This window comes from Eutrema salsugineum, unplaced genomic scaffold (assembly GCF_000478725.1).
Source record: "Eutrema salsugineum unplaced genomic scaffold, Eutsalg1_0 scaffold_16, whole genome shotgun sequence".
Classification (NCBI taxonomy): Eukaryota; Viridiplantae; Streptophyta; class Magnoliopsida; order Brassicales; family Brassicaceae; genus Eutrema; species Eutrema salsugineum.
Genome location: NW_006256858.1, coordinates 1,170,532 through 1,198,362, shown reverse-complemented (window position 1 = coordinate 1,198,362; position 27,831 = coordinate 1,170,532). Strand labels below are relative to the sequence as shown.

General features: G+C 33.8%; 6 protein-coding genes across 9 annotated transcripts; 3 read left to right on the top strand and 3 right to left on the bottom strand.

The window, feature by feature from the left end:
• The first annotated feature begins 1,468 nt into the window (after positions 1–1,468).
• Positions 1,469–5,524, top strand: LOC112087866 (probable pectate lyase 12). The gene is made up of 7 exons (XM_024157965.1): positions 1,469–1,857; positions 2,072–2,326; positions 3,261–3,469; positions 3,804–4,054; positions 4,145–4,336; positions 4,612–4,820; positions 5,126–5,524. Exons 1-7 carry the CDS (start codon positions 1,721–1,723, stop codon positions 5,328–5,330), a joined length of 1,458 nt encoding a protein of 485 aa, XP_024013733.1. The 5' UTR covers positions 1,469–1,720; the 3' UTR covers positions 5,331–5,524.
• An 835-nt stretch (positions 5,525–6,359) lies between these two features.
• Positions 6,360–7,363, bottom strand: LOC18021614 (transcription factor MYB27). Its single transcript, XM_024158012.1, has 4 exons — positions 7,240–7,363; positions 7,029–7,158; positions 6,833–6,933; positions 6,360–6,742 (listed from the first exon to the last, which is right to left on the bottom strand). The coding sequence occupies exons 1-4, from the start codon at positions 7,361–7,363 to the stop codon at positions 6,360–6,362; spliced, it is 738 nt and encodes a 245-aa protein (XP_024013780.1).
• A 788-nt stretch (positions 7,364–8,151) lies between these two features.
• Positions 8,152–9,019, top strand: LOC18021613 (thioredoxin-like 3-3). Its single transcript, XM_006403652.2, has 3 exons — positions 8,152–8,327; positions 8,425–8,450; positions 8,594–9,019. The coding sequence occupies exons 1-3, from the start codon at positions 8,193–8,195 to the stop codon at positions 8,811–8,813; spliced, it is 381 nt and encodes a 126-aa protein (XP_006403715.1). The 5' UTR covers positions 8,152–8,192; the 3' UTR covers positions 8,814–9,019.
• Positions 9,020–15,720: 6,701 nt separating this feature from the next.
• On the bottom strand, positions 15,721–15,894 carry LOC112087715. The gene has a single exon (XM_024157587.1). It carries the CDS (start codon positions 15,892–15,894, stop codon positions 15,721–15,723), a length of 174 nt encoding a protein of 57 aa, XP_024013355.1.
• A 2,176-nt stretch (positions 15,895–18,070) lies between these two features.
• On the bottom strand, positions 18,071–18,677 carry LOC18021612. Its single transcript, XM_006403651.2, has 2 exons — positions 18,441–18,677; positions 18,071–18,075 (listed from the first exon to the last, which is right to left on the bottom strand). Exons 1-2 carry the CDS (start codon positions 18,628–18,630, stop codon positions 18,071–18,073), a joined length of 195 nt encoding a protein of 64 aa, XP_006403714.2. The 5' UTR covers positions 18,631–18,677.
• An 828-nt stretch (positions 18,678–19,505) lies between these two features.
• LOC18021611 (probable LRR receptor-like serine/threonine-protein kinase At4g36180) lies at positions 19,506–23,638 on the top strand. 4 transcript variants are annotated; one of them, XM_024157801.1, is made up of 7 exons: positions 19,506–19,798; positions 19,876–19,990; positions 20,314–20,638; positions 20,723–20,878; positions 20,960–21,034; positions 21,220–21,294; positions 21,397–23,638. In XM_024157801.1, exons 3-7 carry the CDS (start codon positions 20,548–20,550, stop codon positions 23,565–23,567), a joined length of 2,568 nt encoding a protein of 855 aa, XP_024013569.1. In that variant the 5' UTR covers positions 19,506–19,798; positions 19,876–19,990; positions 20,314–20,547; the 3' UTR covers positions 23,568–23,638. The 4 variants fall into 4 exon arrangements, with proteins under 4 accessions (XP_024013569.1, XP_024013568.1, XP_006403713.2 ...); XM_024157800.1 differs by having other exon boundaries at positions 19,506–19,990; XM_006403650.2 differs by lacking the exons at positions 19,506–19,798; positions 19,876–19,990 and having other exon boundaries at positions 20,272–20,638.
• Positions 23,639–27,831: the final 4,193 nt, after the last annotated feature.

The following is a 27,831-nucleotide window of genomic DNA, read 5'->3' as shown; positions in this document are numbered from 1 at the left end:
AATGACAAATTGATGATAAAGGATACAGACTATTACAAAAGTTGATAAAAGAAGATTATTTAAGTCTTTACGTAATGTAGGCGTTTTAATGAAATCCTCTTACCGTTCTTGGAAAATAATACAAACAATGACTTTTGTGGACATTATGATTGGTTACAATGATCTTATTGAACATGTGAGAAGACAAAGTGTATATCTTTCTCTTGTTTTTTTTTCTCTCACCAAAAATGTCGCCTAACATCACGTAATTTAACAATACACTTAGCTTGCACTAGCAACATAACATCAACTTTAATAATAATCCAACAATCACGCCTATTTAATCAATCCTAATGTGTGATAAGCTTTCGTGAGAAATTAAGAAAAAACATACTCATGTATAATTGTTTGTACGCGTGTGTATGGAGACCATGTATTTTTTTTCTCCCTTCGTTGAATTGGTCGGGTTGCAAGAGTGTCTGTCAGGTGGTTAAACCGTGAATTTGAATATTCCTAAGATTTTGATTTGGTTTAGTTTTTAATTGGTTTTGGTTTAGTTGTACTTGAAAATAAGAAAAAAATGGATTGATAAATTTTTCTTTTTCTTTTCTTCTTTGGATATTCAGTTCAAGACTTAAGTCAGTCCTCAAGCTAGTAGTACATGCATCAAATCTCATTCCTGGCCTCACAATGTCCAAGTCTAGCCCGATTAATGATGGTTAAAGTTCACGTAAGTAGGAAATAAAGTTCAATTTTTTCGCTATGATTCTAGTTAGAGTCAGAAAATTGGAATATACATTTTCAGAAATGAATAATAGAAATCGACCGAATGGTTCTTGGTCTATTGTTTTTCTTGAGAAGACTCCAATTCTAGTTCGAATCCATTTGGAAGCAGAGTCATTCTCAAAGAGAATATGCTAAAAGCTATTTCCGGGCTTACAGAGACTAAGATCCAAGCCTGAACTTAATTAGTGGCCGAAAACAGAAAATAGTGAGTTCCTATTAGTATCGTATGTAAAGAAAAATAAAATGTCCTTTATACATCACAAAGTGTTTAACAACAAATAGGTAAAATGCATTTAATCAACTCAAAATAATATACACTAATAAATTTGATTTAATCTCATGCGTCGACTATCGAATAATAGCTAACAAGCTTTACGACACTGGTTGAACCGAAAACTCTATTTCTAGCCAACAACCAAAAACCCTTAACACTAGCATTCCTATTGTACTAGCATTCCTATTGTATATAGCTCGTGAGAAAATTTTATATAACGTCACATCACTTTTATTATAGAAGTTGAATACCTGACAAGAGATTCAAATATCAAAACCTACCTATTGTTACTTAAATGGAATCTGTTATATCGTGTGAGTATAATTACCTAAGTTTGATATTACAATTCATATAAAAAGGAGCTTCAAAGGAAAAATTGTAGACCGTTTCCTCGAGACAAGCAGATTCTCAATCCTCGAGACTGTCAGTGGAAAAACAACCCTCTCTCTCTCCTCTTCCAAAAGAACCATACAAAAAAATAAAAAATACAAAAGCCAAGAAAGCCATTATTGCAAAAGCAAAACCACACTCTCAAAAGCCACTCTCACGAACACTGGTCAGTTAACAGAGGAGAAGAGCAAGCCATGTCTCACTCAACTCTCTTCTTCTCTCACCTTTAACTAAGCAAAACCCTAAATCCAAAAAAATCCCCAAACCCCTAAAATCATCAGTTTTCTCACAATGATGCTTCAAAGAAGCTGCATTGTAATTTTCTCTCTTTCTCTGTTCCTTCCACACATGAGTTTCGCCATGCTCAACAAAACTCTTCTTCTCTTACCACATCCCGAGCCAGAACTAGTCGCTCTTGATGTTCATAGGTACACATACTACATTTCCTCTTTTGGATCTGCAATTTTCCCCTTACTTCAGTTTCTTTACTGTAGTTTTCCATCTGGGTTTTACATTTGACTAGCTATTCTCCTGTGTTCTTGTGAATCTTGGTTTGCTCTGTCTCTGTAATCTCTGTTTTCCCTTCTTAATCTCCGGTTTAACCGTACCGACTGTAATTATCCGGTTTGATTTTGTTGATAGGAGAGTAAATGCTTCTATATCAAGACGTCAAGTTATGGACACGACGGACCAAGCCGGTTCAAGCCAGTGCTTCACCGGAAACCCAATCGACGACTGTTGGAAATGCGACCCAAACTGGCCCAATAACCGACAAGGTCTAGCCGATTGCGGAATCGGGTTCGGACAGTACGCCTTGGGAGGTAAAGGCGGTCGGTTTTACTTCGTCACTGATTCTTCCGACGATGATGTCGTCGATCCTAAACCGGGAACTCTCAGGTACCTAAATGCTGACCTTTTTTGTTAACCGAATAAACCGGATTTTCATCTAAGAAAGTCTTGTTCTTGACAAATAGACAAAAATGTGTTGTTTTGCATTGGTTCAAGACAAAGATATCATCTTTAATACTCGTTTTAACCTATTCATCGTATATTTTTTAAAGTCGTTAGTTAACAACACTATATACTGTACTTTAATTGAACGTTACATGTCATCATTGGTTTAACCCTATACACTTTCATAATTAAATTAAAATCGTATATGAAATAAGATTATGCCTAAGCTCCGTTTATCTAATCCACAATAACTTTTTTTTCTCTCTCTGTCTCTTTTTTGTCATCTCTCAATCACATGCCCCACACCAATCTATTACGTACGACTTTTTCAACACCACTTGTTTATATTTCTAGACATGGAAATTTACAGTTAAGCCCTCCATTTTCGGAATAAAATTCCCGAAGACCCCAAAACTTCCTCTAATTACAATGACCCTCAAAATATTTTAAACCTTTGAAAAGACTCTATGTTCGATTAATCCGTTTTAAAACATGGAAATATAATGTTGAAGTCTTCCATTTGACGTCCATAGATTATATTTTCAGAATTGTCCCTTGGAAGTGTCCCACCACGGTTCACATGTTAAATAACTAAAGTAGGTAGAGAGCCTCGCATGCAAGACCAGTTCTAAAATATTTGGGAGCTTATACCAATTCCAAAAATAGGAAAACAAAAAAAATACTAATCAATTTGGTCCAACTCTTTAACAAAAAAAATAAAAAAAAATAAATTTTAAAGAATAAAAAACTATAATAAAAACAAGTGTATTGGGACCTCCAAAAAATTGGAATAATCTAGGGAATCTTTATCAATGTCAAAGGAATCGGGTTTACAATGTGAAAATGCTTATAACGAACTGCAAAAATGTGGTGACAGATACGGAGTGATACAAGTAGAGCCATTGTGGATAGTGTTCCCGAGCAACATGATGATTAAACTAAAGCAAGAGCTAATATTCAATAGCTACAAGACACTTGATGGAAGAGGAGCCAATGTTCATATCGTTGGTGGTGGTTGCATCACTCTTCAGTATGTCTCCAATGTCATCATTCACAATATTCATATCCACCATTGTTACCAATCCGGTAATTTTTACTCTTTTATTACGCCCAATAAATGTTTTTTTGTACCTTCTATTTTCTTTACAAAGATAATTATTGCCCTGACCCGAATATTTTAGTAGGTCCCTTTTGGTATACATATTTTTCTTATCATTCATTGGTGTTTTCACACGTAAATAAAAGAAGAAAACAAACAAAATGTATTTTAAAGTCCCAGCAATTATTGAATATTCATAAATGCATGGTTACAAAAGTAAAAAAGTAAATTTTTCTTTGGAACGAAATGTATTACTAGCAGTAATTTGGTTAATTATTCATGAAAAGCGTTCTGAAAACTGTTTGTGCACGCTTTCGCTAGGGAATACTAACGTGCGGTCAAGTCCAACGCACTACGGGTACAGAACGAAATCGGACGGTGATGGTATCTCCATATTCGGATCAAAGGACATATGGATCGACCATTGTTCTCTATCAAGATGTAAGGACGGTCTGATAGATGCTGTGATGGGGTCCACAGGGATCACAATATCGAACAACTTCTTTTCTCACCACAACGAAGTCATGCTTCTTGGTCACAGCGACCACTACGAGCCAGACAGTGGCATGCAGGTCACATACACTAGTCCATATAAAATCCCTGTTCTAATCACTATTTAGAGATTCTTCGATTATAAAATGAATGTATGTAATTTTTATCAGGTAACTATTGCGTTTAATCACTTTGGAGAGAAATTGATACAAAGGATGCCAAGGTGTCGACGTGGATATATCCATGTGGTTAATAACGATTTTACACAATGGGAAATGTATGCGATTGGAGGTAGTGGTAACCCGACTATTAATAGCCAGGGTAATCGCTATACCGCCCCAACCAACCCGTTTGCCAAAGAGGTAAACATAACTAAACCCAAATTATTCAACATTGTTGGTTAGTCCATCTTTGGTCATTTGAAAACTAGCACGATACAACTAAAGATTGCTTTGGTTTTTCATTAAGTAGATGTGTTGGAATATTTCCCTATCTAATTACTATTGTTAGTAATAATCTAATCTTCAAAAGTAGTAAATGAACTACCAAAGGGAATAGATTTGATATTTTTGAGTATATTTTCATACGTGTAAAACATTCATGTTTAAGAACACGCGAAAGGAATATTAATGTGTAGGTGACAAAAAGAGTAGAAACTCCAGATGGAGATTGGAAAGGATGGAACTGGAGATCGGAGGGAGACATTTTGGTGAACGGAGCCTTCTTCGTGGCGTCTGGAGAAGGTGCTGAAATGAGGTACGAGAAGGCTTATAGCGTCGAGCCTAAATCAGCCTCTTTCATCGACCAAATCACTTTTCATTCCGGCGTTCTCGGCGTTGGTGGCAGGTTTGCTTTCTACATTCTTACCCAAAAGAAACTGACTATTATTAAGCAACAAACAAAATAAAAACACTTTGAATCTTCTTTTTACTAATACACCATATAAAAACGTAGTATTATATTTTTATGTCTATGTACTCTCTTTTTGTTTGAATTATTTTGTTTTCTACTACTTTTGCCTTTAACTTTAGGAACTTTATCCTTTTTCTTTTGTCTAATTTCTTTTCACCCCCACTATTTCATAATCATCGCTTATTTAAGCCTAAAAAGTCAAATATATAGCTAAATCTTGGGTGTTTTGATTGGTGCAGGAATAACAATCTTGGGATGTGGACTACTACTGGATCCAATGGTAATGGCGGTTTAGATTCTTATAATGACTATACCGACGAAATGTCTGGTACCGGTTCAACTAACCGGTTATCTTTTTCGGTTCTTGTTTTAGCTTTCATGCTCAATTTGATATCATCTCTGGTCATGTTCACTTCTTCAACCCATATGTTCAGGTTGTTGTAACATGAGTTTACCTATTTAATCAAGGTACAAGAAAAAGATTGTTTCCAAACTCATTCTTGTGTAGTCCTCCTCTATGGTCTATGTTTCCTTGAAAATATAACAATTGTGGTAAATTCAGCTCTGTCAATTACATATGATTGTCCTGAGCAATCACACAATCTGTATCATCAATTAATCTGAGATTTTTGGACATTATACTTTTCTTTTTGGTCAGTGAGTCATATTGTGTAAATATATGTAAACGTGAGTCCGTGACGTTGTTGTAGCCGTATCCTATCTTTAGTTACATAACTAATAACTAATAAGATTATATTATCTTCTTCCTTTTGTTTTTTCATAATTTTATTACAAGAGGGCATTCCATACATGCATCTACATTTCATACTATATAACTATATAAGTATATTACTTTAGGATATTGTAATTTACTATATTGAACACTGAATACTACTTTTTTCCCTAAAGAAATAAAATACTTAACATTTTTAACAAATCATTTGGCACAAAAGTACACAAAACAACTAATTTAATTCAGTTTAAAGATTGAGCCCATCAAGGCATCAACCAATAATGTTATAATGTTGACCCAAAAACTATTAGTTTTTCATTTATTGGCGCATGACCTTCCTGATTTTGTTCTTGTACACAACAAGACCTGACAGTACACATCAGCGCTACATTTTTATTTGTTTGGGTATGATGGATATGTTATGTTACCTTCATGTTTTTCTAAATTTCCTGTGATTACTAACAAATTTGCTGAGTACAGTACATTGCATAATTAATTGGAACTTTAACTTCCGATTTAAATTTCATGCTGAAAGAAGACTTAAATTGAGTTGAAATTCTACATAATTGACGCATAGTAAGTTTGGAAATTGGAAATATTCTGTTCACTATACCACATTTAATCCAAGAGTTAAACAGTAAGAAAAATAATCCAATTATATGATCAGTCAAGAAAGAGAAATATCAACAGCAACAGTTTAAAGACGTTTTCATCATATAATCGAGAAACAAACACTAAAATTATGACCATAGATAACATGAAAACTCTTCAAAGTCCTTTGTCTCTTGAAACCACCAAGAACCAACGTTAATATTAGTATTGCTCTCACTGCTACTGCTGCTATGGTCCTCTAAGAGATTTGCGTCACTTTGGTCTGTAGAAATTTCTGATATCCAATCAGAAATCCGGTTTTCATATGGTGAATTCATAACACCGAAGCTCTCTCCTTCGCAAATACCACCATCGGTTTCTTTATCACTCTCCATTTGTCTCTGCTTAGATTCCTTCACAGTTTCATCAAAACCATGTTCTTGAGTCGTCGTCCTTGTCCACGTGATCTCAGTTTCCTTATACTTGCGCCACAATTCTTCTCCTGTATTTCCTCTCCAGTCAATGATCTTATCTACAGCAAAACACATCATTTTTTTATTTAATGCTGCTATAAAATTAGCATATGCGAGGATGAAAGATCGATTAAAATTAGTATATCTACCATAGTTTTGAGATTCCACTTTCTTTTTAAAATGAGTCCTCCAATAGTTTTTAATCTCGTTATCAGTCCTACCAGGTAATCTTCTTGCAATCTTTGACCACCTGTTGATATACAATATTTAGTTCAAACTGATACAATCATTGAAGTAAAAGATTCAAGATTTAATTAGGTTTTTTTTTTCAGCTTGGTCTCTTACTTGTTCCCCCATAGAGCATGGAGCTCAAAGATTATCATTTTTTCTTCTTGGCTCATTGGTCCACGCTTCAGACTCGGGTTCAGATAGTTCATCCACCTTAGCCTGCAACTTTTACCACTCCTCTTCAAGCCTAAGTTCGAACAAAACAAACACAAACATATGTAAACTTTCTATTTTTGGAAAGTGACACAAGGAAGGTTTAAAAGTGTACCGGAAACACTTGCTAAAGAATCCCAACGACGTTCTCCCAAAAGGGTAACGAACTTCACTAGCCGTTCATCTTCTTCTTCGAGCCATGGACCTCTACGGAGTGTTTCTTCCTTCTTACAATCCATTTTCTTTCTTTTTTAACTAAATTCTTTAATAAATATGTGATTTGAACTTGGAAGCTTGCTTTGTCTTTGCTTAAATAGTAAAGCCATGAGCTTACCCAAATTGGAAAATGTCCGAAAAGCTGACGAACACAAATGGTTTAGTGGATAATAACATCATGCATCAGTTAGGTAATTGTTTTTCTTTCTTGGTCATCTTTGAGTTATAGATTATAGATTTGGATTAGGTTCCAAGTATCTCTTCTTTAGAAAATCGTCATCACGTTTTAAATTTTATTTAATATTTTTTTTTTCTTCAGGGTTATGGCTTAATTACATCATCTTAGAAGATCAATTCATTTATTTAAGTATCCAATTGCGAATTCAATTTCTTAGGGGGTATAAAAAGAAGATGAAGTATTTAAATGATGGGATTGAGATAATAAGATAAAACCAGATCTTTCTGTATCTTCTCTCCACCCATTCAAAAGTGTAGGCCAACGTAGCATTCTTAAGTTTAATTTAATTCTTGAAATCTTATTAGCTTAAATCCTCAACTCATTTTGGTACCAAAGAGAGATTAAATTCGACGCATCTAACTTTAATTAAAAACATTGAAAAGCTGTGAAATGCAGACCAAAAATAATATAAAGATTCACGAAAGCTATACAAGTACACCGAGATATGTCGATGTTGAAATTGGCTTGGTTAAAACCGGTTTAGGTTCAAATCGATTGGTTTGGGTTTGGGCAGTGGTAAGTAGACTTGTGGTTCGATTAGGAGAAGGTTATGTTCGCGAAAAGGATCAAAAATTGGCCAATTTCGAAACCAACCAAACAAAACAAAAACAAAAATGAGAAAGCAAGAATCGGAGGGAGCAAGTCCGGATTTGGAATCCAAATCGAATAGTAATGGCAATTTGAAGATCGCAGCAAGCGACCAAAGTCTTGTCACTATTCTTGACAACATCAGATCTTCAAAATCTCCGGTTATTACAAGCACCAGCTATACATTACACACGTTAAGACCCAAGCTTTGATTCTTCGTAATCTGATTGTTCTTTTTTTCTGTTTTGTGATTTTCAGGCTGTTATTAATTACGGAGCTTCGTGGTAAGGCTTGGTCTCTGTTTATCACAAAAAGACATATTTCATGCTTACAAAGTGTTTGATGGAATGCCTCAATGAGAATGTTTTTTATAAGGTTTTTTTTGAGATTTCAGCGTTTTTGAAATTGAAACGAATAAACTTTTCAGGTGTGGAGTTTGTAGCCAGATTCTCCCTGCGTTCCAAGAGCTTAGCAACAGTTTCCAAGGGCTTAAGTTTGTTTATGCAGATATCGACGAGTGCCCAGAAACCACCCGGCACATCCGTTACACTCCAACGTTTCAGTTTTACAGAAACGGCGAAAAAGTCGACGAGATGTTTGGAGCTGGTGAAGAGAGGCTTCACGATCGTCTTTGGCTTCACTCCTGAAATTCAAATTATGAATTCTGCATTTCCTTTTTGTAAAACGCACTAAATGATACAGAAAGTTATCCGGCTTCTCCACACTTGTCTGGATGAGTCTGCTGGATGAGTCTGCAACCCTTTTGCTTGCTACATAATTGGTAGATTCTTGTAATACCATAGAAATATTTAAACAAATAAAAAACATGGATAGATATATATCATTTCACTTTGGAGGATAAATTCCAGCCAAAATATGGATTCCTTGTTACAAAATCAAAAGGTTCAATCCAATAATGGTTTGAGATCTTCGAGTACTGTAACTTGAATCTTTGTCTCTGAGCTATAAAATTTTAGAATGTGTCTATTCTAGACTGACCCAAGTACCTACTCTTGAGGTTCCTTGACGTGGGAAGGAGACCAGGAATGGAATGTTTATTTCTGATCACCCTTTTTATCTGATCAAAATAAAGGGCTTAGATTCAGTAGTAAATATGGTTATTGTGTTTTTGTAATAGTTGGAGTCTTTTTCTTTTCTATGTTGGCCATCTAAATAAGTCCTTTTCTATGGTCCTCTTGGTTGTGGAAAGGCCCTCTTGGCTAAGGCTATCACGAACGAGTGTCAATCCAACTTCATCAGTATCAAAGGTTCTGAGCTCCTCACAATGTGGTTTGGAGAGACTGCAGCGAATGTGAGAAAGATATTTGAAAAGGCACGCCAATCTGCTCCTTGTGTTCTTTTCTTCGGTGAGCTAGAGAAATGGGATTCTAATGTTAAAGGACTTAGCATTATTTACCTAATATGGACTTCTAAAATCACAGTTCCAATCCATCCCATGAAGAAGTGAGTTACCAACCTGCAAATTTCTGCTCCTAATAATTCTACAAGGTAGATACTCTTACTCCTAAAGTCCTAATAATCATATATGATTGTATATTTAGTTGGGCCGGTATGCATTCGAGGTCTGTGTCGATTCTTTATCCAATATTTTTTTTTAAACAAAAAAATGGAGAAGAGGTTAAAAAAAAAAATTGTCGTGGGTAAACCGTAGATTAATATGTTGGAAGAGCACGATTTTCCGTCGAATTAGGTTTTTGTCAGACTGGTCCATTTTCATTTTGTCAACAAGAAAAACAAAGAAAAGAGAGTCGGACCTGCCTGGTCCATTTTAGCAAACGAATATTTGTGCTCATCTCTAGCTAGAATCCATCTCAAAAAAAATCTCCTCAATATGATTGAATGAGATTTGGACTCTTTAAATTATTTCAAATATGAAGTTAAAAGCCTTCATGTTGAATCTGTTGAACTTTGTATTACAGATAGAACAACGGTTAAGCTTTAATTAGTCTATTTTTGGAAACTGAGAGAAAATGAGCAGACACTTCTTGGGAAATTGCACATTTTATTCCTCAACTATTTGCAATTGGCATAAATAATCCTCAATGATCGTGATTGCAAAAAAATTCATTAACTTAACGTTGACCACACAAAATTAAGATTAAATATAGTCAACCGTTAACTGAGAAAACGTAAAACGTTACATTAAATCTTGCTAACTTTTTATGAGTCTAATTTCGTAGAGTTAATATAAAGTTGAGGAATTAATTTGCCAAATTAAAAGTTGAAGAATTAATCTGTAAAATTATAAAACTTGAGAAATTAAATAAACTGAAATTTAAAAATATACACATAATTGTTAAAGCTTATTCATAAAAACGGTGAAAATTATTACGTAGCACTAAGAACTATTGAATGTGAAAAAATTATTAAATTGTTTGTTCATAACAATTTTAATTTTCTTTTAACATTAAAAACTATTAAATTTGAAAACAGAAAAAATCAAAACAATTATATAAAAATATATAAGAACTTAACCAATAAGTTTTTACAGTTACAGAAACTTTTTTTTTGTATTTGATGTTATTAATAAAGTAATCTTAGTTGAGTCTCTATTGTTCATGCATGAAAGCCTAAATTACTTGGATCTTACCATTGTATTTTTATAGATTTATATAGTCAGATTCAAGTCGTAGAGAATGTGGGATAGGTCATCACTTAAGATCAACTACTTTTTTTTCATTTCTAGTGAGTCACATTTTTATTTTAGATCAATAATTTTTGCCTATAAAATTATATCGTAAAATATTGTTTTATAATTATAAAACTCTGGTTTGTAGCACATGAGTACCTTCTAAGAGCTACAAAAAAAACTAGAAATATATACGTTTGTTAAATTAATTTCTAATATTCTTCTTATCTTTTTATGTTATCTAAATTTTGTTCTTTTCTTTTGTATTAATTATTTTGAAAATAGATCAGAACTAAATTGTTTTAAAAAATAGAATTTACCTGTTTGTTACCACATAATTTTTTTTTTTGCAAAATGCTACATTTTTTCTCAACTTGAACTACCATTTTTATTAGATCAGAACTATATATAGTTTATTTGATTTTTTGCACATTCAATAGTTTTTAGTGCTATGTAATAATTTTCTTAACAGTTATGTGTATATTTTTAAATATTAGTTCATTTAATTCCTCAAGTTTTATAATTTTACAGATTAATTCCTTAATTTTTAATTTGGCAAATTAATTCCTCAACTTTATATTAACTCTGTGAAATTAGACTCATAAAAAGTTAACGAGATTTAATGTAACGTCTTTTGTTTTTTCAGTTAACGGTTGACTATATTAGTCTTAATTTTGCATAATCAACGTTGAGTTGAGGAATTTTTTTACAATCATGATAATTGGGGATTATTTATGTCGATTGCAAATAGATGAGGAATAAAATGTGCAATTTCCCGACACTTCTTTTGTTATTCTTCATAGATTGTATCACATATACCAAATTTTTTAGTTATAAGAATTCATAAATATCACGTAGCTTCATAACAGTTTAGAAAACATTTTATAACATTTTCTTAATATTCAGAACAATGGCTTGAGCGTAAATCACTATTTTGTTTTTTGTAGAATATAAATGGATAGTCAATGAACAACACAAATGATATTTACATATGTAATTATATCCGGGATAAAGATTAGTCATTTCGAACCATTGTTCTAAATAATCTAAACGTTAAAATGACACTTATTCAGCCAAGTAATCGGCCTTAAATATACGATTACTTAAGTAAGAGAAATGTATTTTCATCTCGACCATCAAATCATCAACTCTGTTACGAAATATGAACGTTTCGCACTTTCGCTAGTACCAAATATTATATGTATTTAGTATTTAATATCCTAGTTATACAAATTACTTGTATGAATCAAATTAGCTCGCATGACAGTTTCGATTGGTAACATGGCAGAATTCTGATGCAGTTTAACGAGTTCTTATTACCCATAAAACAAAAAAAAACTAATTTTCAAATTAGAATAGTAATTTTTTATTCGAACATGTGATGTATACTTCTCAATGAAAGATGTTTCAAAGGCAAAAGAGACGGTCTTGGGGTTGGCCCGCTTTCTTGGAGAATCTACACACGCCCGCACGTGGGAAGTCTACAAAGACTGCTACAAACAGACAACGCCACGTGGGGGGTCTAGTTCAGAAACTCACACGAGAGCATATAAACCTTTATGTATTTATCTATCCTTTGTAGTTTGTATCATGATTAAATTAGATATTTAACAATAACGGAAAATTTTAAGTGAAAAATAAATTAAATAATTAATCGATGCAAAATATAAAAATATTCCAATTACATGTATTGAGTATAAATAAGATAATAACTGGTGTAAAAAATTATAATCTACTGAGGTAATAAGAAAAAAGGAAAAATTGTCTAAATTGAAAGTATTTAGAGAAAGCTGGAAAGTGGAAACGGAGAATAGTGTTTGGGTTTCAACGTTTGTCAGAGAGGTGCACGTGTTTTCTCTTCTTTCCATCCCCAATGGGTCCAATACTTCTCATCTCTTTCTTATCTTTTATAATCTAATGATCTTCTCTTTTTATTATTCTTTGACTTCTGTTAAGACTTCAGGGTATCTAATCCAGAAAACATTACACATGCGAACACTACATAACCCTACTTATTATATTTTGAACAAACCAAATAGAAATGGAGTAATGAACAATTTTCATATTTCTGTAATATATAAACATGAAGTATGTTTATAAACATGAAGTATGTTTATAAACATGAAGTATGTTTATAAACATGAAGTATGTTTATAAACATGAAGTATGTTTATAAACATGAAGTATGTTTCTTAAAGAAAATTATTGATAAATATCACAATTAGCATATTATACATTTATATTTTTTTTAAAAAAAATATTGACCAAAATATAGTTGCTAATACCTTTTTCATTATAAAACATATGAAATTATGAATATAAATGTAGTCATGTATTTATGTCAATAGTGTTAGATTAATAGCTGTTTTATGTGAAAATTGTGAAAGTTTATAAGAAACTTTTCTACATTCAATTACCCATTAAGTGTATTGAAGACGAAAATTGTCTCTCTTTAACCTAGCTACTTGAAATAACATGATATATTGATCAGACTTAGGACTGTAGTACATAGTCGCAACTATATACACTGACCACTGTGGTGAAGCAATGTAGCTAAAAGCCTAGGACTTTTCGACCAAAAGAAAATAAAATCCTAGGACTTTTTATCCAATGTAACCTCTCCTTGAATATAATAATAGACATTTTAACGTCGAATACGTAGTATCAACTACTATCTTTGATCTTTAATTTATTCCCTAAATATTATGTAGTAATGGGATATGATTTGCAAGACAACAAAGCTCTGTCGTACATAGATATCTTCCCTTTTCTCCCTAGTTTTGTGGTAACGTTAAAAAGAAGAAGAAGCAAAACAACAAAACTCTCCACCGATTCGCAGTTAGTGGAAGACATATATACAATAGAATTTTTATCACCAAAAAATAAGATAAAGGAAACAACCAAACTCTCCACCGATTCACAATCATACAAGTATACCTTACATATTATCGGGACAATAATAATGAGTCCATCGATGTTTTTCTTGCATCTTTCGTCAATGATGCTGACTTTTACTTGTACAAATCAATTCTCATATATTTTTTTTTTTCAAAAAAGTAAACAAAGTCACGCTCTCAACTCTGGCAGTATCATTAAATAATGGAATTATGTTTTTTAAAAAGAAAAATAGCTTGAGAAAACAATGTTCCGAGTCTGTAGAGATAATTAAACAGCTGAAAAACGATGAAAAATGGTAACGAGGAGGGACCGCACGAGTGTATATGACACCTTTTAATCCTGCTATTTGAAAAAATAATTTTTCCCTCGAGGATTCCCATTGTCGGCTCTAAAATTTCCACCTACATTTGGTTTTCTACATATGTACTACTCACGATCCAAATATTCAAATCGGACATAAATATTAAGATTCAGCATACGGTCAATTTCGAATAATCAGTTATGTTGTTAAGTTTCTAGAGTATCCGACATGTATCCATCACTAATTTTCTTAGTTTAATACTTAAAAATGTTTTAATCAGCGGTCGCGGCGTGTCGGAAATGTTCGAGACTTGGAGCAAAAGCAGCACGTGACGTTAAATTCGTTTTAGTTTGTTTGTTTGTTTTTTTTACGTTACATAATCTTAATTGTTACTATAGTTTACTAGCTAGTCTTGGGTCGTATTTCTCTTAAGTAGTGGTAAGTGGTTACATTGACTACATTGGTTTTAATCACAATAACAGTGGACTACATTGGTCAAAACATAACTGTACATATTGGAAAATTTTCTACGTATATATCAAGGTCCCATATCTGCTGTACTATATATAACTATATTTTTGGGACGTGCGAATGAAACTGAAAACACTGATATCGTACCCTTTATGTCTTTACATTTTATATAATCTAATGAATATAATTTCTACGATGAATCAATTCATAAAAAAATTTGACTACTTTTTCTGTTTAAGTATCCATAAAAGAAAAAACATAGGCATTAGTATAAAATGGAAAGAAAAATACTACGTATGTCCTATTATGGGGAGTTACTGTTATTTTCACTTGTGTCCTGGATGGTGCGGATCCTGAATTCAACAATCTCTTCTTCTTGTGCTTTTCTTTTTACTAAACCCTAAACCGATAAAATAGAAAAGAAAATAGAGCATACATAGTCTCGCTTTGCCTCGAGTCACATGGTCTCTTAGGCCGTAGACTTGTCAATAATTGTCATTATTACTTTCGATCTCTTCTTCGCCTTTTTCTCTCGCTCACTTTTTTTTTGGCTTTTCTTGGGCATTGTTTCACTAAGTTATTTTCCTTATTGCATATTCAATGTGATTAAATTTCTTCTCAAAAACATCTACTATGTTTTATAATATCTAAAATCTAAGCTAATATACTACTGTTGATAGAAAGTTGACTGACATTCAACCTCTGACCTCAATATCTATGATGTTTTCAAAATATAATTTCTTTACATAAGATATACTGTCTATAATCAATTCAAAAATACAATCTACAAGCTTTTTTGCTCTTCTATTATTCATATGATATGATTCATGAATCATGACAGGGAGCATTTGAGAGGGATCAATATGCATGGTCAGAGTAGTTCTAAAATACCATATGGTTTCGTATACATTATTCCAAGTAAACTGAAGATCTTTCCAGGGCCAAAGGCTTAGGAAAAAAGAGTGTAAATGATTAATTACTTGAACAACTAAAACTTATTCAGAAGCTACCATTCAAAAGTCAAACCAAAGACATAAATCAAAAAATAATTAAGCATTTCTACGAATGGATTACATCAATTCATATTTTCATGTGTATATATAACTTAAATATCAACCCTAGTTCAAATGTTTGATACATGATACTAGAGCCAAAAAATGAAAGTGGCAACCCCCAAAATAAAAAGAAGAGAAAATTGAAGAAAGACAAGAAGAGAGAAAAAGAAGGTAGAAGTCTAAATCGAAACACGGTCGCGGTCGCGGTCACGCTCACGGCCGCAAACTAACATGGCGATACAACGGCCAAGGATGTAAAACTTGGCTCGCTGTTTCTTCACCACGTGGCTACACTTCTCTCCGAACGTCTTGCACGGCTCGCATGTCCCGCCCGTGCTGTTCTCTTCTTTCATTACTTAAACTTCTCTTTCTTGATGAGCCCAACACTACAAGAAATAAATTTGTATCTTTCGTTGGAAAAGTGTAGCGTATTGTTATGGTTTCTGCTTCTAAATTTTTGTAGTAGAGATGTAAAGAGAGGAAGGAAGAGGGAGAGTTCAGTCAAATATATGGATGGAGCGAATGAATTAGAGAAAGAAGGTTTATTGGCTTTGGTACGATTAATGATTGATAAGTGACATGTTTTCGTTTTCTAGAAATACGTAGCGTTACTATGTAATATTATTATGCATTCTAGAAAATAATAATATTAATGTCCTATATATATATACATTTGTGTTCTGTGGCTCTACCAGTGAATTGTTTAGTTTTTTAAAGAGATCCCTAGATTGAGTGAAGACGTAGAAAAAAACGAAATTATAGTGTTTGTTTTAATGTTTATTAATATGTATGTACTGATATGTAATTACTATGCATTCTAATTAGAAATAAATAGACTAGTGTGAGGAAGTTTAAGACCTTGATTACATATTTCAGGAGAGATTTTTTTTTCTTAAGTGAAGAAAGGTTGAAGAAACGCATATGAACTTATGGACAACTGCTAAATCTTACAAATTTCACGAAATAGCAAACTACTTTTTTAAATAAAGGTTGGTCCATAATCTAAAAATATATCAACAAATGTCAAGATCGGCTGACACAAGTTTACATTTTCACATTTGTTTTTATGTTAAAGATCGATGACTTGTACCAGTTACAATGTTCTATTATCAAATACTGGTTTTGGGTTCGAAAAAACAACATACTTAACATTCATGATTTTGATTTTCTTAATAGTACATTAAAATGTGTGAACTAAATAAGGCTAACATTGGTGACTAGATATTTCAAGAATTATACTAAAAGTTCGAGCTGTAAACATAGCATATTCAATTCCGTCTCATACTTTATAAACTAGCATGTGTGCAATCTTAAGAGACATAACCACATACAGAGTAGACTAGGACCCGATGTTCTCTATTAAATATTTTCTTTATTCTTAGTCAAACATTTAATTTAATTTTGACGTACTTATTGGTAGATCTTTGGTGAATATCTAAAATGTGAATGGTCGGTCTGCGTAGACCAGACCCCACATCGGTAATACCTGGTCATCGTGGCAGCTCATTAGGTTCGTACGACGTAAACCACACTTTTTGAAGTTTACGTATCAAAATTGATTGTACGCTTCCTTCACACATGACCCTATTGAAGTAACAACACTTAGAATTCTTGTTTCATCTTTTTCTTTGTGTTGTCACTAACTGTATAAGAGAGATTTCAAAATAGTTTGGGAGTAATTTAATTTTTGGTCATACATACGTGATCATCTGTCTCGATCTTCAATTAAAAGAGATGCCGTTTCTTGCGTTTAGAATTATGCGGTTTACAAGAAAATTTATGTGTTGTAGAAAAAAAGATATTAGGAAATTTATGTGTTGGAAAATCGAACCAACAATAAGGAAAAAATAAATCTAAGAAGAACAAACTAAAAGATATCAAGAAGATCTAAGGTGGTGAAAAAATTGCAGACGTGAAAGAAGATATATATTTGATTGTGTTTTGCAGAAAAAGAACTACGTGCAATATTTGTAAGTATAAATCTCAATTTTGAAAATGATAGAGATAAAGAGAAAGGATGTAGATTTTGTTGATGCTAGATTCCGGTATGTTAAATATTTGATTTTGGGGCTAAAATTCTCGTTAATTAACACGAAATTGAAGTGTCAGAAGATAAGAAAACGAACTGAATTCTAGAATATGACTTTGAGATGAACAACGATTAGCTCATTCTCTTATAATGCTTTAAGTGATTAGTCCTTGCTTTCGGACACTAAATTCATATTATGTCCACGATTAGTCTGTTTCAGTGAGCGAGATGATGGGCTTGTAAAGTGACTGGTAGAAAATAAGCTTCGTAATGGCTTGTTAATAGCCCAACTCGAGTGGGTTTGACCCGATGGACAGATTTAGACTTTTAGTCTCAAGAACACCGATACGTAGTATTCTTTAGTATGATTGATCAATCAGTTAGTAACCGAAGAAACGACTACTCTGAAAATATGCCCGTCAAGCATCTGTTGAAGGAATCCGGTTTAATTTAATTTTCGGTTTAATTCGTTCTACTCGAAAGATGAGTATTGTTCATGATTAATCTAGAACCTCAAGCATTTGAAAGTAAAAAGAGAATAAGCTTTGCTGATAATCTAAAGCAGCTCGTAGCTACTGCACCAGAATTTGGCAACGTATATCAAACTGTAAAGGGACTAATTACAACTGGCAACTAATCAATACGTTCTGTTTATAGTCTCACTTGTTATGAGTTTATAGAGCACAAAACACAAGCCATAAATCAAATAAATATTTGGGAGACATCACACAAAGCACAAAACACAAGCCATAAATAACGTCAGACCCTTTACATATACATACAAACATAGTGACATACATACATGTCTTAGGAGCTTCCTTGTCTCTAAGTCATGTCTTATATATATACCTATGTATTTCTGATGCTAACCGGTCCCGTCTTCACCACCACCGTTTTCACCCCAATTGCCATAGTTTTGCCTCGGAATGTTATGGTGATTGTCTACTCCTCTTGCTGATGAAATGACGGATTTGTCCTTTTGAACATGGTGAAGCCTCTGGTCTTTGCTGTATATCCCTCTTCCTCCTCCGTTCACGGTGAAAGAGTTCATAACCACCATTATTACCACAACCACCACCACTAGGACAGGCCTTGTCTGAATTTGCATCTTTCTTTGTTTTGTTTTGTGTTGTTTCTTGCAATGTCTTCTTCATTTTTATAGAATTGAGAAGTAAGGTTTAGGGATATGGGAATTTCTTACAACTGTTTTCTGTGTGTGTTCCACTAGGAAATGATAGAACAAAATATGCAACCAAACGCCACGTTAGTATGGAACCAATCAGAGCCATAAGAATTATCAAGAAGAATCGGGTTGGTTGCCCGAATAGGAAATTTCCACCATTTATAATGGAACACCTTTTCCTTTAGTATTATTACTTGCTTGTGTAATTAAAAGTTAATGGGATGGTAACAACTGGTCAAAAATCAAATTTTCAATTAAAAAAAAAATCAAGATGATGATGATGTTCATTCAATTATTTCATTTTTTTTTTATATTCCAATTAGAGCACGCAACAAATTTGAAACAACTGTCTCTTCTTCATGATGGTTGCTATGACAAAATGATAAATCACAAATAATTCACTCACACAAATCACTCAAACAAAGCAACCATCATACATTGGGCCTTTGTTGGGCTGCGTGAAACTAAAAATAAGCACGATGGGCTTGCTGCTTTTGGCATGTTTTTAGTAAGCTCAAAACTCGGGAAAGCGGCCGAATGTCGTTTTGTGTGTTAAAAAAACAAAATTATGCGGGCTTGAGGCGTCGAACCTTGTACCACTCTCATAGCAAAGAAGTACAGAAACCACCAGACCAAATCAATTTTTCAGTATTGTGTTGCAACGTTAGATTATTTATATAACCGCATAGCCATTATAAAAAACAAACCAATACGACCAGCAATTTCTTTCCGGTGAAATCGTGCGACAGAGTCTAGTATTGTACGCCGGTGGAGAAACCTTTGCCCTCCGCAAGAGATTGCAGATTCTCGAGAAGCAGCTGAAACCCAGTAATCTCACGAATTTTTCCCACCTGGAAAAAAAAAACCAGAGCGAGAGATAATAAATCAGTTTAAAACCCAGAGAATCTGATCGATTTAAGCTGCTCCGGCGATCTCTGAGGAATAATCGAGGAATCGCTGGAATTAGAAGAGAAAGGGAGAAGAAGATACAAAACAACATCGTATTAGTTTGTTATTTAATAGTGGCGCAACGAGAATCTTCAAGGTTTCTGGAATCCATCGCTAATGCTTGTATTCACTTTCCCAGATGAAATCTCAATCGAGGACCGTAATTTTTTTCAGAAGGACCTATAAATGGCTCTGTTCAGCTGCGGGAGAAGGTTCTCATGGAGCTTAAATTAAGCTCTTCGAGGAAATTTAAATGTATTTTTCAACTCCTTAATTAGAGGATAACCATGTGAGTATCTTCGTCTCTCTCGCTATTTTTAATGCATAATTTGAAGAGTTTTATATGTTTTGTTTATATATTAATATGGGATATTGATAACAACTGATTTAATTACAACCTCGTCTAATTAAACTGTTGTGACACTCTTTTGACTTGGTTCTTCTTTGCACATTGCATCACATGCATTGAAGCTTGAGTTTCGCGATGTCTCTTAACTATAAAATGACTTTTGAACCATCTCTACCTTCTCTGTGTTTTTTCCTCATATGTCAATGGCTTCCTCAAAGTCAATGGTCTTTGGCTTAACATGGATGCTAATGATGATGATGCAGGGATGTAGAAGCTGCACCGAAAGTGAAAGGCGGGGTCTTTTTGACCTCAAAGACTATTTGCTTTCCTTCAGTGATGATCTTCAGCCTGATATTCTTCGAGGATGGAGGAAGACTAGTAATCGCTCTTGTTGCGCTTGGAGAAGAATCAAATGCGATCTCAACAACAAACGCGTTACCGGACTCTCCCTTGGATTCTTATATCCCTTAGGTTATAATTCCGATTATCCTCCTCTAATGAACCTAACCTTGTTGTATCCGTTTGAGGAGCTTCAGAGTCTTAACTTGTCGCTGAGCAGCTTGGGAGGCTTGTTCGACGAAAGACAAGGTCTGTGTATAGCTATTCATTCTTTCTTGTTGTGCCAATTGCTCCTCAATTATAATAGTGTAGAGGTTCTTGTTGTTTCTACAGGTTATAAGAGCCTTGCAAGATTCAGACACCTTGAGATTATGGATCTCAGTTACAATTTTTTCAACAGCAGTGTCTTTCCATTCTTGAATGAGGCTCCGTCGCTCAAGAAGTTGATTCTTGGTGGCAACTTTATTAAGAGTGGCTTTCCTGTGAACGGTTAAGTTAATCTTCACTGATACTATTGACCCTGAAAATCATCTTCCATTTTGTTTCTGATATCTCTTACTTTTGGCGCAGAACTGGTTAATCTGAGAAGTTTGGAAGTACTAGATCTTAAACTCAACAATATCAGCGGCCACTTACCAGGAAAAGGTAATTTATCTTACTATGATCCTCCATAAACACTATATGGTCTGATCGATTCGATCTTGTAACACAATCTACATGTTTTTGGCACTTTTAGTGTCTCCATTTTGATCTTGATACGCTATGTTCCTGGATAGTAATTCTATTCCTGCACTTAATGGGGTCATCTTGCATATTTTGCTTCGTGGCAGAGCTCACCAATCTGCAAAAGCTCAAAGCTTTGGATCTAAGTGAGAACCAATTCTCTGGTTCACTGCAAATGCAAGGCAAGTAGTGAGATATGCTCCTTTCTTTTTTAGTAGAAAACTTGTCTCAGCTTTTAGTGTATTAATATGCCTTGATGTTTCTCTGTGCACCCATCACTTCAGGAATTTGCAGATTAGAGCAGTTGCAAGAGCTTCGGCTTAGTAAAAATAGATTTGTGGGTGAATTCCCTCTCTGTTTATCGAGCTTCTCCAAACTCCGAGTTCTTGATCTATCATCGAATCACCTTAGTGGGAAGCTTCCATCTTTCATCAGCAACTTAAAATCCATGGAGTACTTATCGCTACACGATAACAACTTCGAAGGGTTGTTCTCGTTGGATTTGATCGCTAAATTGACAGAGCTCAAGGTTTTCAAGCTCTCTTCCAGGTCTAGTATGCTGAAAGTAGTAGAGACTAATGGTTCCACTGGCCTGAAATCGCAGCTAAGGAGTCTCACATTGGCAAACTGCAACCTGGGGAAAGTCCCCGGTTTTCTCTGGTATCAGAAGGAAATGCGGGTACTCGATCTATCGAGCAATACGCTATCCGGAGTGTTCCCCACTTGGCTGCTGGAGAATAATACAGAGCTTCAGGTTCTGTTGTTGCAGAACAATTCATTCAACACCCTTACACTTCCAAGACTGCACATGTTGCAATTTCTTGATCTTTCAGCTAATAACTTAAACGATCAACTCCCCAAAGATGTCGGTTTGATACTTCCTTGGTTGAGACATTTGAATCTCTCAAACAACGAGTTTCATGGGAACATGCCCTCCTCTGTGGCCAGAATGGAAGATATCGAGTTTATGGACCTATCATATAACAACTTCTCAGGGAAATTGCCACGAAACCTATTCACGGGTTGCTACTCACTGAAATGGCTGAAGATCTCTCACAACAGATTCAGCGGTCCAATTATTCGAAAGTCGAGCGAGGAGACCTCGTTAATGACTTTGATCATGGACAGTAACATGTTCACTGGGAAGATCACGGACAATCTACGCAGCTTAAGGCTCTTGACGGTGATAGACTTATCCAACAACTTCCTCACGGGTACGATTCCAAGATGGTTAGGCAACTTCTTCTTAGACGTTCTGAGGATCTCAAATAACCGTTTACAAGGTGAGATTCCACCTTCTCTGTTCAACATGCCGTACCTCTGGTTATTGGACCTTTCTGGAAACTTCTTGTCGGGGAACTTACCTCGGCGCTCGGACTCGGAGTACGGCTATATATTGGACTTGCACAGCAACAATCTCACTGGAACTATTCCAGACACGTTGTGGAAAGGAATGGTTTTGCTTGATCTGAGAAACAACCGACTGTCTGGAAACATCCCTCGGTTCAGGAGCACCCCGAGCATCGATGTTATTCTGTTGAGAGGGAATAACTTGACGGGAAAGATTCCAGACGAGCTATGCGGTTTAAGCAACGTAAGAATGTTGGATTTTGCTCACAACAGATTGAATGAGTCCATACCTTCGTGTCTCACTAATCTATCGTTTGGTTTGGGAGGAGATGGTCATGCTGATCCAGCTTGGTACCCGCCGAACATGTTCTCATACGAGATGGATATATACACCGAAGCATATTACGAGTCTGTACTTGTGTCAGACCGGTTTGCTCTAGACTACTCAGTAGATTTCAAAGTCCAAGTCGAGTTTGCTGTGAAACAGAGATATGACTCATACATGAGAGGAACTCTTGACCAGATGTTTGGCCTTGATCTGTCGAGCAATGAGTTAAGCGGTGAAATCCCGGAAGAGTTAGGAGATCTCAAGAGAGTACGTTCGTTGAACCTCTCGCGGAATTCATTATCTGGTTTCATCCCCGGAAGCTTCTCCAAACTGAAAAGCATAGAAAGCTTGGATCTTTCTTTTAACAAGCTACATGGAACCATTCCGTCACAACTCACAATGCTGCAGTCTCTTGTCGTATTTAACGTGTCTTACAACAATCTCTCAGGTGTGATTCCGCAAGGTAAACAGTTCAACACTTTTAGTGAGAAAAGTTACTTGGGTAATCTTCTTCTTTGTGGATCACCCACCAACAGAAGCTGTGGTACTACTATGAGCTCAGGACAAGAAGAGGAAGAAGAAGAAGAAGAAGAAGACGTAGAAGAAGATGAAAGACTCGAAACGGTGGTCTTGTGGTGGAGCGTGGGTGCGACCTATGTAACGATTTTGATGGGTTTTTCTGTCTTCATGTGCTTTGATTCTCCTTGGCGTCGAGCATGGTTTCGCCTTGTTGATGCTTTTATCGATCGTCTAAAAGATGTACTCGGAGTTATCTGAGATAGGTTTCGAGGATAATGAAAACCAGAAGTAAATTTCTTGCAATATTTGATTAATTATCCAATCTTATTGTTGAATGTCTCCATCTCAAAATACTTTCCATGAGTTTAACATTTCTTTCAAAGATCTTTTATTGAAAGCAATACCATAACATTTTTCATGTAATGTTTTTCTGCACAAATTTTTGATAAGTATTTGAAAACAAGCTTTAAACCTATATAATAAGAAAAATAATTACAAGGTTTTTTTTTGTCAAAGAAGAGCTATATCATATTAAATCAAACACGAGATATCTGATTGTTTTCAACACATATTTGCGTTCGAGTGTATACAAAAATTGAATTAAATCGAGAGAATAGGAATATAGGGATATATTATAGGACATCTCTAGAATTTCTCAAACTCAATGTGTAAATTGTTTATTGATTCTCTAAAACTCTCGATATATATTCGACTAGAGAGTTCAACGTATGTATCCTTAAAAAAAATAGTATGAAAATATTTAGGACAAAAAAAGAAAAATATAAAAAAGCATGAGAAGAATGTGGGTACTGCCTAGTGCCTCCCAAAATGAAGCATGGGCGAGACTTAAATAGTTGGTTGGAGAATGGAATGTTGTATGATATTTAATTTTAAAAAATCATTTAGAATGTGAATATGGTTCTAGTATTACAACATAGTTTTCTTAAGCATAATTTGATCAATAGTAGTAGAGCAGTGGCCAGAAGCATGTTCACAATATTACTGCAAAAAAAATCAATATATGGCTGAAAATATGTTTGAAACAGCATATACTTTAGACAGCAATATTAAAATTTTCCAGAAAGAAATAAATGAAATTTCTGAAACCGTGTGGAAGTTTTTGTTAAAATTGTGAGATTTTCCAAACATTTGTGGAGTTTCTGAAAATTACTTAATAATGTCTAATAACTTCTACAAGAAAATGTGATGAACATTGGCCACCAAAGCACTCATTTAATAGTGGTATTACAATCAAGTTTATGTCAACTTACAAAAGCAAATGTGCTAACAAAAGTAAATTTCGGTAAAACTATCTCCAACTCTACCCCATTTTTTCATTCAAATGCCATTTTGGATGAAATTCTTCTCCAACCCTACCCCATTTTTATCTGCAAAATAGAAGAATGCAATTTTTTCCTCCAAATATGGAGTAACCCCATTTTCAACTCCATTTTGCAGGTGAACTTTTTTATTTACAAGATATTCCTTTACTTTTCATTAATTCTTAAAACTATATTTTTAAATTATAATTTAATCCTTTATATTATATATATTTAATTTAAAATTAAAGATAGATAGATTTAAAATTTGAGAATAGAAAATAAAAAAATATAAGAAAATTAACTGAAACTAGAAATAATATAAAATCAAAAATACATAAGAAGTACTGAAATTACAAATAACATAAAATAAATTTATTACAACAACTGATTAATAAAAATCGGGTAAACTGATTCCAGATCCACCAAGATCATTAAAATATTGTTCAAATGAACCAGATTGAGTGGTGTGTAATGTTATTTTTATATTATAGTGGTTGAATTTAGAATAATATTATAATTTATGAAAGTTTTAAGAGAAAAAAATAAATGGATTCATTTGTAATTTTTATAAATAGAGTGCATTATTAGTAATTAACAATAAATAAAAAGAAAGAATATACTCAAAATATTCTTTTTGGAGTTGAAAATGGAGGAATACATTGGAGAGAAATCCAACTCTATTTTGCAGTTTCCCCATTTTGGAAATAAAAATGGGGGAATATATTGGAGATGCTGTAAGTTTATTCATATAAGTTTATGACTATCTATAATTTTTTTAAGCCATAGCTACTAAATGATTTATGAAGGCATGTTATGCGAAAAATTAAAGTTTTCAGAAGAGGCTTTTCATCTAATTGCCTCACCACAGAATCTACTCTACAACATCATTGCTAAATGATTACCAGTGGAATTTATTGTATTCGGATTTCAAGCTCAAAAGATGTGTTTTCTTCTATATTTGAAGAGGTGAAAAAAAAAGAGGAATTTGACCGAACTTACCGAAGCTCTAGACCTTTTTAGTCCAATTTTATCTATTAAAAAATATCCTGTTCTCCTTGTCAAATTTCAAACCTAAATGTTCCAGTGTTTATAGCTCAAACATTGAGAAAAATGATTATTATTTAGCTATTTTTGGATCATGGCATCTTAATTTCTTATACAAAAACGAACTGCTCAGTTTTCGGTATTCAAGAGTGAGGAATTAATAATAGGAGGAAACGGGAAAAAGAATGACAGCTAGTAACTGTGGAAAGACCACATGGGAAAGTCAAATCAAATAATTGTGTTGTAAGAAGGTATGGCTCCCTCATGACATCTATGATCTTTGGCCCTTTTTCCCCCAAAAAAAATAATGAGAAGTCAAAATGGTTTTGATCCGCAAGAAAAAGATTTAACTATAAAGAGTTTTTTTCTTGTTTCTAATTAACTTTATCGAGTTTGAGTCGTGATCGCATGCAGAGCATATGATATATGTACATTAGATATATTCAGCATGAATATTTGATCATATCATCTACTCAAAATACTATACATGTTTAATGTTTTACATGTAAGAACACAAATTCTTACTATAAAACTATATTCTATTCAAGACATCATTCAAGAGAAAGATAATTACTCAACAAATTATTCACATACTTAGCAGCACCTACGGTTTTTATCAGTACAAAACAAAAAAAAATCCAAATTTCATTTATTAATGTTTGACGTACATCAAGAAAAAGACTAATCTTAACGGCTATAAAATTCATATCTCCATCAATATTTTATATTCCATTTAGGTTTCTAAATAATTTCTGGTCATGAAATGAGTTATTTCTTATGAGACTCAAAAGACAGGTAATATATTATATCATACAGACTCACGTTAAGGTTCAAAAAAAAAAAAAAAAAACAGCCTCACGTAGTCACGTTCCCACACTAAATCTCATGCAGAGGAAGCCAGCCTAGTTTAGTTTAGAATGGCCCTCACTCTTATCTCAAACCAGCTTGACCCGTCCCGGGTCTAATGATATATCACTTCGGTCTGGTCCAAAGGCTGGTTTATTTTTATTCCAAATCTTTTAAAAAAAAAATCATGAAAAGCTAGGAAAAATAATTTAGAAACAAGAAATGATAGTTGACAAAAAAAAAAGAGATAAGTTTATAAGTACTAAAATCATGATAAAGTACTGGAAGTAGTTTATAAGTTCAAACCTAAAACCATATAACCACGAAAAATAGCGTAATGGTTTGTATTAGTGGTATACTTGTATTGGTGTGTCAGTAACTGGATTAATGTATTGCGTGTTGTTGACAAAAAAGTAAATAAGTTCTGAAACCAAATAAATCACTTTTCAAAAATCCGAGTACGTTTGAACTAAAACCAGCTCTAAACTCTCTTTTTTTCTACGTAAAACATTCATAACTTCATAGTTAGTCCTTGTTGACACCCCTATAAAAAGAGCAAACCATAAGTTCATCTGCAAAAGTAATGTGTAAGAAAGAATGATTGCTCTTCCCTTACTCATCTGTTAGGGGGGATGAATCTGAATCCTCATGAATAAATTGCTCTGCTCTGTTCTGTTTCCCAATCATACTGGACCCTGCAAAAATTGACACTTCTTTATTAATCTACACTTGCAATCCATGCATAATAACCGTTTTACCCGATTACCTAGAAAAAAAAACAGACCTACATATACTATCACAGATCCAATTCATAGAAGTTAGAGCCATTAGATAAGACTGATCATAATCAATCTTCTGATGCTGATCACCATTTGAGATTTTATCAAATGAATATTGGATTTTTACAATACAAATGATTTAGCTAGTTCAAGAACTCACTTAAACTAGAGCCTAGATCAGATCTTCTATAATATCTTTCTAGTGAAGACAATCCATGAATCATTAATTTGGGATCACGCTTTGCCCAAGAAATTTTAAACCCATCCCTCTTCTTCATATCTCTTATCTTCTCTCTCTATTCTTTCTTTTGTGGGGTCTTGCAAGTTTTAGCCCCCATGCAATTCAGTTACAACTTAGAAAACAATAACATTTCTTAATTGCAATTGTAATAATGTAGTGCATGTTCGTACAGTTTTCAGTTTGATGAGGAAAATAACGGAACCGCACGAGTGATACAAAAATGGTAAACAATTATCATAATTTAAAGCCGCTCGTGATGTATCTTATCATATAGAAGAAAAAAAACTTGC

What these genes read in the sequence shown, in the direction of transcription:
- LOC18021612 (XM_006403651.2), bottom strand. Translation starts at nt 18,630, where the DNA reads ATGGTGGTTATGAACTCTTTCACCGTGAACGGAGGAGGAAGAGGGATA.
- LOC112087715 (XM_024157587.1), bottom strand. Translation starts at nt 15,894, where the DNA reads ATGAAAGAAGAGAACAGCACGGGCGGGACATGCGAGCCGTGCAAGACG.
- LOC112087866 (XM_024157965.1), top strand. Translation starts at nt 1,721, where the DNA reads ATGATGCTTCAAAGAAGCTGCATTGTAATTTTCTCTCTTTCTCTGTTC. An exon ending in GTCGCTCTTGATGTTCATAG is followed by an intron (nt 1,858 to 2,071) that starts GTACACATACTA and finishes TTTTGTTGATAG; the next exon opens with GAGAGTAAATGCTTCTATAT. An exon ending in CCAACCCGTTTGCCAAAGAG is followed by an intron (nt 4,337 to 4,611) that starts GTAAACATAACT and finishes ATTAATGTGTAG; the next exon opens with GTGACAAAAAGAGTAGAAAC.
- LOC18021614 (XM_024158012.1), bottom strand. Translation starts at nt 7,363, where the DNA reads ATGGATTGTAAGAAGGAAGAAACACTCCGTAGAGGTCCATGGCTCGAA. An exon ending in CATGCTCTATGGGGGAACAA is followed by an intron (nt 6,934 to 7,028) that starts GTAAGAGACCAA and finishes GTATATCAACAG; the next exon opens with GTGGTCAAAGATTGCAAGAA. An exon ending in AGTGGAATCTCAAAACTATG is followed by an intron (nt 6,743 to 6,832) that starts GTAGATATACTA and finishes GTTTTGCTGTAG; the next exon opens with ATAAGATCATTGACTGGAGA.
- LOC18021613 (XM_006403652.2), top strand. Translation starts at nt 8,193, where the DNA reads ATGAGAAAGCAAGAATCGGAGGGAGCAAGTCCGGATTTGGAATCCAAA. An exon ending in TCAGATCTTCAAAATCTCCG is followed by an intron (nt 8,328 to 8,424) that starts GTTATTACAAGC and finishes TGTGATTTTCAG; the next exon opens with GCTGTTATTAATTACGGAGC. An exon ending in ATTAATTACGGAGCTTCGTG is followed by an intron (nt 8,451 to 8,593) that starts GTAAGGCTTGGT and finishes TAAACTTTTCAG; the next exon opens with GTGTGGAGTTTGTAGCCAGA.
- LOC18021611 (XM_006403650.2), top strand. Translation starts at nt 20,272, where the DNA reads ATGGTCTTTGGCTTAACATGGATGCTAATGATGATGATGCAGGGATGT. An exon ending in CTTGTTCGACGAAAGACAAG is followed by an intron (nt 20,639 to 20,722) that starts GTCTGTGTATAG and finishes TTGTTTCTACAG; the next exon opens with GTTATAAGAGCCTTGCAAGA. An exon ending in TGGTTCACTGCAAATGCAAG is followed by an intron (nt 21,295 to 21,396) that starts GCAAGTAGTGAG and finishes CCATCACTTCAG; the next exon opens with GAATTTGCAGATTAGAGCAG.